The sequence below is a fragment of the Microtus ochrogaster genome, chromosome 5 (genome assembly GCF_000317375.1).
Source record: "Microtus ochrogaster isolate Prairie Vole_2 chromosome 5, MicOch1.0, whole genome shotgun sequence".
In the NCBI taxonomy this organism is placed as follows: domain Eukaryota; kingdom Metazoa; phylum Chordata; class Mammalia; order Rodentia; family Cricetidae; genus Microtus; species Microtus ochrogaster.
The window spans coordinates 78935171-78945644 of record NC_022012.1 but is presented as its reverse complement, the minus strand read 5'-3'; the positions used below and the strand labels follow the sequence as shown (position 1 = coordinate 78945644).

The 10474-nt window shown below is 46.5% G+C and overlaps 1 protein-coding gene across 2 annotated transcripts in view; it reads left to right on the top strand.

Moving 5' to 3' along the window:
- Uaca (uveal autoantigen with coiled-coil domains and ankyrin repeats) overlaps window positions 1-10474 on the top strand; it is an 87954-nt gene that overhangs the window by 75282 nt on the left and 2198 nt on the right. For both annotated transcript variants that reach the window (XM_026779477.1, XM_026779478.1), the window contains exons 15-18: window positions 1017-1069; window positions 3278-5995; window positions 7474-7626; window positions 9270-9335. In XM_026779477.1, the coding sequence (XP_026635278.1) occupies window positions 1017-1069; window positions 3278-5995; window positions 7474-7626; window positions 9270-9335 (2990 nt within the window). The remainder of the gene's footprint in view (window positions 1-1016; window positions 1070-3277; window positions 5996-7473; window positions 7627-9269; window positions 9336-10474) is intronic.

Here is a 10474-nt window from a genome sequence, read left to right as displayed (position 1 = left end):
GGGGCTGTACCTCCCTGTTCACGGTGCTGCTGCTGCCCAGTGTCAGCTCCTGTCTCCGGGTTACACCCCACCAGATGGAAGGGTTGGCTCAGATGAGCACTTGGCCTCTATAGTGAAATGTGGTAGACAGAGAGGCCCTGCATGTAGCGCCCAGGAGGCCAGAAGAGGGCTTGGAACACCTGGAGATGAAGCTACAGATGGTTGTGAGCAGACGTGGGAGTACAGGGAATCGAACCTGGATCCTCTGGAAAAGCAGCCAGTTCTTTAAACCACTAAACCACCATCTCAAACTCAGGATTTATCATTTTTTTTTAATGGAAAGAAACAAATGTAGTTTTCTGATGGGGGAAAAATTGATTTCAGTGCAAATAAATACTTCACATGTTAATAGGCAATTGCTTATTTATTGTTTTAGAATTACCCATATTTCACCTTCTCTTTTTATTCTCTAGTTTGATATAGTTTCTCTAGAAAACCTATCTTTTTGCTTCTCTAGCTAAGACCAACAGTAATGTTAACTATAAACTTGACTGATTATACATTTGATAGTAATCCTGAAGCTTATTTAACCTAACAGTCTTGTGGATTTCTTCTTTTAAAGTATTTGTTTTATTTTAAAGTACGTGTCTCTATGTGGATAAGTATGTCCACAGAGGCCAAAGGAGTGTCAGATCCCCTGGATCTGGAGTTACAGGCGGTTGTGAGTGTTGGGGACTGAACTCATGTCCTCTGGAAGAGCACAAATGCTCCTGCCCACTGAGCCATCTCTCCAGAAAGTCTTATGTATTTCTGAAAACCAGCCCTAGAACCTACTGTTGAGCTCACTGTAGATGCTTTCCTTTTACTGACAGAAATGATACAGGAAAAATATGGCTACTTCAGAACAAGAATAGTTTTATATTGTACTGCTTTTGTATTGATTATATAGTAAAGGGCAAGAAATTATACCTATTTTTAGCCTACACTAAGCCAACTTTGTCATGAATATTTAAAATATCATTTATTGGTTTAATTAGGAAAAGAAGACATGCTTCAGAAACAAGGTCAAATGTACCCGGCAGACTCTCAGGTGAGACTTTGTCATTCAGCCTAAAAACCTTCTGAAGGGCTCTCGATATGGTGCGTTCGCCTTTGTAGCCGAACCTCTGGGAGTTCGAGGCCAACCTGGTCTACATAGCAAGTTCCAGGCCAGCTTGGAGCATAGTGAGACACTGTCTAAAAAGAAAAAGAAAAGCAAAACAAAAACCTCATTTTTTAAAAGAAAACATCTGGATTTGTCTAAAATGAAGAAACCTCGGAGGGCGGTGGTGGCGCACACCTTTAATCCCAGCACTCTGGAGGCAGAGTCAGGCGGATCTCTGTGAGTTCGAGGCCAGCCTGGTCTACAAGAGCTAGTTCCAGGACAGGAACCAAAAGCTACAGAGAAACCCTGTTTCGAAAATCAAGAAACCTCTGTATATCTATTAAGTACATTAGCACTGAGTAAGGCTTTCATGGCCCAAGTTTGTCTTGCCTTTTTGAGTTTCATGAAAATACACACCGACTGCTGTTTCTGGGACTTAGAGAGTCTGTGGTGACAGCAGCTTAAGGTTGAACTTCCTGCCCTGCCCTCTGATCTTCAGCCTTCATCAGAAGTGTTAGCTCCTCTGTGTGCGAATCATTCAAAAGGAGTTGGGCATTGACATATATTTTTTTCTTCGCTATTAAATAGTTATCCTCTGTTTCAAAATTGAGTTCAAAATAGAGAAAGTTTCCAAGAGGTAGAAAGAATACTGGCTGATTTCTTACCTACTTATCTGGTGTGTGTGAAGCCCTGGGTCCCATCCACAGCGCTGCAGAAGCCTGGTGTGCTGATGCATGTCTGTGAGCTCTGCACTCTGGAGGGGAGGCAGGAGGAGCAGAAGTCAAAGGTCAGATGCAGAGGTTTTTTGAGGCTAGCCTCAGCTACTGAAACCATCTCAAGAAAAGAATAATAATTACAGAGTGAATGATGGATATCCATGAGTCCTCAGTGTTTGGGAAGACTAGAGAAATATTTGATTGTAATAATGTATAAATAGTGTGGACGTTTGACTCTGTATATATAACTTCTCGGCAAACTATATTAGTGTTAGTTCAAAGATAACTGAGGGATTGGAAGCTAGTCTAGAGACAGGCCAAGTCCAGGAAGGTGTTTTATGCTGGCAATTTCTTTCTCTCGAAAAAGAGCAAGGCAGTTTTAATTTACCCAAATAGCTTTAAAGAAAACATTCTGCCCATTGAAATGATAGGATGTCCTCGTGGTCCATGCATTCATTGATGAGTTAGTACTTATATAAAGACCATTGCTGCTACATAAGGAAAGTAAAAATATTGAGTCCCCCATGATTATTTGCCCTGATAGTTGAACTCTCTCTCTCTCAGAAGTTCTGTTATGCTTCTTTTTTTGCCAGCATTAATTAATCAAGAGAACAAGATATTATCATCAAATTTATATTAAGATTATGTGCTAGAATTTCTATTTATCTTCTTGCGAGAAGAAAAATGCATGTCTTTTTTTTTAAAGTTGATTGACATTTCCCTGATAATTCTCATACGAGATGGGCTTATTTTGGTAGAATTTTTTAAAATGTAAAGACCATTATATTGGAGTTAACAGTGAGAGTGCTCAGATGTCACATATATTTTATTAGAAATTTAATAACGTGCGTGGATCAGCCTGGTGGCTTAGTTGGTAAAGACACATACCTACAGGCCTGATGACCTAAGTTCGAACCTTGGAGACCCAAGTCGTGGAAGGGGAGAAGCGGCTCTCACAGTTTGCCCTCTTACCTCCATATATGTGTACCTCACAAAACAAGTAAACAAACAAACAAAAAGAGGTTTAATAATATAGCTCTATGAAATTATTTACATATTCAAGATTCAGTCCTTACTTGGGGCTTCTGATGGCTCGTTTAGGAAGCCTAGACAAATAACATAATGGAATAATAAGCATGTCTTGCTAGAACTGGTATTCTTATGTAATAGAGGCATGCTGAATTGAGAAAGGAGCCCAGGGGCCACAGCTATTTTCTTTAGAAATTGACCTAAAAACTCTCACAATGTTTTAAGCATGTTGAGGAAATCCTACCCAGAGCTGCGTTCCTAGTTATAAAATTGATCCTTTAATTTTTCCCACACCCATCTCTCCCATCTCACTGTCTGAAAGCCCTTTGGCTGCTGCTGCTGTAGATGGCAGAGCTCTCTACCATGTCTTCTGTAGGCCCTGTGGTTGATGTCTGCTTTTCCTCTGCAGTGTACGTCCCCGGGCGGAGCCGCCCATCTGCAAAGCAGGTCTATGCTAAGACCTCTGGAGCTCTCTTCACCCGGTCAGACCTCATACTCCGAAAATGAGATTTTAAAGAAGGAGTTAGAAGCAATGCGAACTTTCTGTGACTCAGCCAAGCAAGACCGACTGAAGCTCCAAAATGAGCTGGCTCACAAGGTCGCAGAGTGCAAAGCCTTGGCTCTGGAGTGTGAGCGCGTCAAGGAGGACTCGGACGAGCAGGTCAAGCAGTTGGAAGACGCCCTCAAGGACGTGCAGAAGAGGATGTATGAGTCCGAGGGGAAGGTCAAGCAAATGCAGACCCACTTCCTGGCCCTGAAGGAGCACCTGACCAACGAAGCAGCCACAGGGAGCCACCGCATCACCGAGGAACTGAAGGAGCAGCTGAGAGACATGAAAGCCAAGTATGAAGGCGTTTCCGCGGAGGTGGGGAAGCTGAGGAACCAAATCAAACAGAGTGAGATGTTGGTGGAAGAGTTCAAGAGAGATGAAGGCAGGTTGGTGGAAGACAATAAGAGGCTGCAGAAGGAATGCAGCGCATGTGAGATGGAGAGGGAGAAGCAAGGAAGACGGCTGGTGGAGGTGCAAGGCCAGCTGAAAGAGCTGCTGGCAAAGCTGGCTCTCTCCGTCCCCGCCGAGAAATTTGAGAGCATGAAGAGCTCGCTATCCAGTGAAGTCAATGAGAAAGCGAAAAAGCTCGCGGAGGTGGGCCGGGACTATGAGAACTCTCTGGGGGAAGTTCGACAGCTGAAAAGGGAGCTGGAGAGTGCCAGGGCCAAGCTGGCCCAGCACATCAGACCGGAGGAGCATGAGCAGCTCAGGAGCAAGTTGGAGCAGAAGTCGGGAGAGCTGGGGAAGAAGGTCACAGAGCTAACCCTCAAAAACCAGACACTACAGAAAGAAGTGGAGAGAGTCCACATGGACAACAAGCGTCTCAACCAGCAGGTGCACAGCCTCACGGTGGAGATGGAGACGTGCTACGTGCCTCTAAAGGTGAGTGAGGAGATGAAGAAGGCCCATAACGTGAGCGTGGAGGAACTGAATAAGAAGCTTTCGGACGTAACACAGAGGTACACGGAGAAGAAGCTAGAAGCAGAGAGGCTGCTGGTGGAGAGGGACAGGCTGACTAAGAGTGTCAGCCGCCTGGAAGCTGGGTCTGTAGCTCCTGAAAAACATGAAAAGGAGCTAATGGGTCTCAAGTCCAATATTGCCGAACTCAGAGAGCAGCTGTCTGAACTTAATAAAAAATGTGCGGAGGATCAGGAGAAAATGCGTGCACTCTCATCTGAAAACACTAGCTTGAAAAAGACTCTGAGTAGCCAGTATGTGCCCTCCAAAACCCACGAGGAGATGAAGGCCTCACTGGGCAGCTCACTGGAGAAAACCAACAGAGCGTTGCTTGATGCCAAGAAAAGGTTTGATGACATGAGTCAGGAGTTTTCAAAACTAAGAGATGAGAATGAGGTATTGAGAAGGAACCTGGAAAACGTTCAGAATCAAATGAAGGCCGACTGTGTGAGCCTGGATGAGCACTCAAGAAAGATGAGCACCGTGAGTCAGAGCCTGAAGGAGGCGCAGGACGCGAACACTGCCATCCTGGCCGACTACCGCCGAGGTCAGGAGGAGATCCTCACACTGCACGCTGAGATTAAGGCCCAGAAAAAGGAGCTCGACACCATCCAGGAATGCATCAAGCTGAAATACGCTCCCCTTGCCCGCTTGGAAGAGTGTGAGCGCAAGTTCAAGGCCACGGAGAAAGGACTGAGGGAGCAGTTATCAGAGCAGACACACAAGTCGCGCCTCAAGGAGGAAGAGGTCAAGAAGGGCAAGCAAGAGAATGAGCGGCTGAGGCAGGAGCTTGCTGCCCTTCAGAAGGAGTTGAAGGGTAGGAACGCTCTGGTGGAAGAGGCCAGGGAAGCGGAAAGAGTGCTAAGCGGGAAAACAGAAGAACTCAGCAAACAGCTCAAGGACCTGTCCCAGAAATACACCAGTGTGAAGAACGAGAGAGAGAAGCTGGCAGAAGAAAGGGCCAAACAAGCCTCCGAGGTCCTCGCAGCCCAAAACCTTCTGCAAAAGCAGCCCGTCCCGCTGGAGCAGGTGGAGGCTCTAAAAACATCTCTCAACGACACGATCGAGCACTTACGGGAGGAACTGAGGAGTAAACAGAAGTGTCTGGAGAAAGAGCAGCAGACAGTGAGCAAGCTTCAGCAGCTGCTGGAGAATCAGAAGAACTCCTCGGTGCCCCTGGCGGATCATCTGCAGATAAAGGAAGCGTTCGAGAAAGAGGTCGGAATCATGAAAGCCAGCCTGAGAGAAAAGGAGGAGGAAAGCCAGAACAAAACCAAGGAAGTCTCCAAACTCCAGACTGAGGTTCAGAACACCAAGCAGGCGCTGAAGAATTTAGAGACCAGAGAGGTCGTTGATATGTCAAAATACAAAGCCACGAAGAACGATTTGGAGACCCAGATCTCTAACTTAAATGACAAACTGGCCAGCCTGAACAGGAAGTATGACCAAGTGTGTGAGGAGAAGTTCGCTGCCAAAGACGCGAAGGAGCTGCTTCATCTCAGCATTGAGCAGGAGATCAAGGACCAGACGGAGCGGTGCGACAAGTCCCTGACAACCATCATGGAGCTGCAGCAGAGGATACAGGAGTCTGCCCAGCAGATCGAAGCGAAGGATAACAAGGTAGGCATGGCGCTGATGGAGTGGCTGTGCGGAGGAAACCCGCAGACAGGTGTGTAAAACCATTCCTGACACACCACCCTTCCAATTGACTACGGGTGTGTCAAAAAAAATCTCTAAATTGAAAAAAAAAACAAAAATCAAAGGCTTTTTTCTTTCTTTTCCTTTGGCTGAAAGTTAAGGGAAAGGGGGAGGATAAGGTTCACTTCCTAGTAGTGACGAATCAGAATCTGGTGGGCTTCTTCCTTGAGAAGTCAAAGTCACTGGGAACATCCAGACACCATCTCCCTACTCACCCGGACCAGGGCACCGAGCCCACGCCACCGTTTTTGCAGACCTGGCCTGGGATGTTTTGTCTTTCTTGTGTTGTGCTGTGTCCTGTGTACTCTGTCATCCTCCATCTTTACCCTGAAGTCCACAGTGGCCAGCCTCACCTATGGTTGGCAGTTCCTCCAAAATCTCAGGCTTTATTTTAGCTTCGCCATTCATTAAATTAAAACATTTTAAGAGCAGGATTTATAATTTATTCTTCCCTCTTGGTTTTCTTCCTTATGGTCCAATTTTACAGAATAGCTACATAATAATATTTTTGAAGCTGCTAGGTGTCTAGTTTGTACCATGGAGATGAAATATGAAGACTGATCTCAGCTTAATGCATTCACTAAGTAATTATGAAATGGCCTCTACCCATTTCATTACCCTGGAGAAACAGGGGATGAGTAAAAGCAGGCTCAGATCCAGCTCTCCTCGGCAGCGCGTCTCCCCATAAGATCCAGATTTAAATCCACTCAGCTTATGTGCAAAGTCGTTAGGATGCAGCAGCACATCATTGTGCTAGCTAATGCCTGCATCTACTTACACACACTGCCAGTTAGTAAACAGCGCCACTCCCGGGACCGCAGAGCCGGCTTAGCAGCTAAGAGCACTTGCTGGCTGCTCTTCCAGAAGACTTAGCACCAATGTTGGGCAGCTTACAACCCTCTGAAGTTCCTGCTCTGGGGGAGCATGATGCCATCTTCTGGCCTCAGTGGGCACTGCACACACACCAAAAAGAAATCTTTTAAAAAACTGAATAAATAATACAACCTTCAATGGGAAGAGAAAGTTAATTTGCTTGTACATGAGCCAAGCTCTTTTACTTCCATGCTCCATCTAACAAAACCCCTTTCCAGTATTCACGCCTCACCTGGAGGATAGTTCAGATGCCTCAGAGGACCCTTCCTACTCATAGAACGCCAAGCTCATGACCCAGGCCTGTTTATTCTCAGGCTGGTGTTGTCTTTGGAAGAAATTTCCTGAGGGACTTCAGGCCCAGAAGTTGTAAAAATAGTTAGTACGCCGTGGGTGCCGTTGGGAGATTCTCGGCAGCATCCCACCTGCTGGTTACAGCTTGCCTCAAGTAGGGAGTGTTTTCTGTGCAGAGGTGCTCATCAGAAATGATGGCATGTGGTTTCCTACAACCTCCCTCTGTCTCTCAAAAGATCACGGAGCTGCTGAATGACATAGAAAGACTGAAGCAGGCTCTCAACGGCCTTTCCCAGCTCACCTACACCAGCGGCAGCCCCAGCAAGCGGCAGAGCCAGCTGGTGGACACTCTGCAACACCGAGTGAGAGACCTGCAGCAGCAGCTGGCTGTGAGTGTCCAGGGCACGAGGGGCGGGGCCGGCTGAGTGAGTGTGTGTGTGTGTGTGTGTACATGCGCAGCTTCCATGCAGCTGATTACACACTTGTGTGTAATCTGCTTAATGTCACCATTACTTGTGGTATGATAGTGTCATTTATTTGATGCCTACTGTATACCACTACAATAAGCATTCCGTCATTTTCTCGCTAAGCTGTGCCTCTACCCCATTCTACAAAGCAGGATGGTTTAACGAGACTTCCTTGACTCTTGACTCTGGAGGGACTGCATCTAGTGTGGACCTTCTGGCTGTGTCACAGCGTGGTAGAAACTGTCACACAGGAGAACAAGAGTGAGGGGGGGAAAGGACCCTCATAAGGAAGAAGCCTGTGATAAAGACGCCAGTAATGTGGGCACTGGAGACTGGGAGCTGTTCCTGCCGCCTGAGGTCTGGAGCACCTTCCAGCAGCTCTCTCCCTGGCAGCGAAGGCTAGCAGGCAGTTGGGAATTGGCTCCAAAGAGGAAGGAAGAACTTGGCATGAATCTGTAAAGCATTTTGATGGGTGAAAGGAAGACAGAGGAATCTTCCAGGCCACGAAAATAGTGTGGGAAGACCCGCTAAGGCGGAATCTAGCCACCATGACCAGAGAGAGATGAAAGGCACAGTGGGGTGTGGCAGTAAGCTGACATCCTAGAGACAGAGGATGGGGGTGGGGAGCTCAGCAGTAACAGCACACGGTGCACAAGCCTGACAACCCGGGGATGCACACACAGGCAGGAGGAGAGAACCGCTCCGCAGACCTGCCCTCTGCCTCCTTGTGTGACCACGTTCTCATGCATATTCTCCCCCCCTCCTCCCACACTAAACAACAACTATAACAACAACGCCAACACAGTTTTGTTTTTTTTTTAAAAAAAAAAGACCTGAGCTTGAGAGATGGCTCAGCAGTTAGGAAGTTAGAAGCATATACTGCTCTTGCAGAGGACTCAAGTTCAGTTCCCTGTATACCCACGCTGAGCACAGCAGCTCACAACACCTAACTCCAGCTCCAGGGGATCTGATGCCTCTGGCCTCCGTGAGCTCTGCACTCTCTGTCTCTCTCTCACACACACATATGCACACACGTACACACTTAAAATAATAAAAATAAATTTTAAAAAAAGACTTGGCTTTTGCTATTTGAGACTGAGTTTTGGGGGGCTCGGAAGACCAAACTGATATGTTGGGATTCTTTCTCAGATGTAAGGAGGCAAGCCCTGAGGTCTTTGAGCCAACACTGATGAAAAGGAAGAGCTAGCTCAACCCTGGACGCATGACAGAGGGGGCATGGGAAACAAGAGGGGAAGCTTTTGTAGTGCCCTGAAGCATCAGTTGCCAAGTTCATAGCAGTAGAGGTAAACTGAGGCAGCAATCCCCTGTGACTTAGGATAATTGGTATTGCTTTCCCAGTAATAGCCCTATGCATTATGGGAAAATCTTACACTAGCTCCAACATGAGTAATTCAGCATCTGTGGTTTGTTCTAAGAGTGGCAGGAGCCCTTTACTAATCTGCCAGTCTGCAGCAGGAGGTCTCGGCACAGCATTGCCACAAGCCTCCTGGCCTTGCAGATGTGGGTGCTGATGTTGTCATCTGTCTACCTTCCCCTGGTTCTAGGATGCTGACAGACAGCACCAGGAAGTCATCGCTATCTATCGGACACACCTTCTCAGTGCGGCACAGGTAAGCGCTGCTGTGTCTTTGGAAAGACTGTTCATTTTAGAGAAAAATAAAATACTGTTTTTATTTTTTGAATAATCTTACATGAATGTAATTGACATTTGAAGTTGCTCTAGCCCATATGCTTATTTAAAAATAATTGTGTTTCTTTTAATCATGGCTTGCATATCTCCCAGAACAATTTACAAAGCTATACAGCAACACAACATCTTAAATTTAGTGTTGTGTCCATCTGCTTGTCACTCATCCTCTAGACAGTTTGGCAACACACGATGGCAGCTCACGTTAGCAGTGTCTCTAGCTGGGATAATGCCTGACATCGCACGTGGCTGTCAGCAGGCAGAGGGAGAGTCGAGGGGACTGCATATGTTTCCTGGTGGCTCCGAGGGCTCTTTGAAGTACAGAAAACGTAGTCTGAAAAGGACAAAGGGGGTATGCTTCGAATTGTTATAACTAAGGAAAACTGTTCTGAGACGCTCGCTAGTGATCTATGGAGATGTAAACTTCGAGAAGTAGAAGGCGGTGAGTCCTCTTGTTTAGTGGCGGCCTGAGAAAGCCTTCAAAAAACTCATGCTAAGAAAACGTTTAGCGTGTGAGAGAGGGGTTGTTACTGCTCTGTGGCAGTCGTGTGAACAGCGTCTCCCGGGTTCTCAGAATAAATTGTTCAGGAAAATGAACTGAGAGAGACAAACGTTGGAATGACAGGCAAGCGATAATAGGAATTATTTGGATTTGGAAAGCGTTAGGCCACACTGTTCTGAAAGAAAAGAAGAAGAAGGGAGGGTGAAAGATGGATGCTGAGAGAATTTCAAAGAAAGATGATTTTTTTTCAAAGAAAACTTAAATAGTAAATGTACTCTCTGACATCGAATTCTACTTGTTCTGTAAGGATGGAGGGGCCCTGCGAGGGAGGGATGGTATATGAAGGGTGCTTCCCTGCTCCTGTTTGGGTGGGAAGGACACTTGCTGAGATCTGAAAGGTTGTCCAATTATTAGTGCTATCAGTGGGCAATAGAGTAGCGCTTTTACGAGGGGAATTAGAGAAGCACTGGGCTGGCTGGAGAGATGGCTTAGTGGGTAAATGCAGGATACCCAGCCAATGTCCATCCACGAGTGTGTGTGTGTGTGTGTGTGTGTGTGTG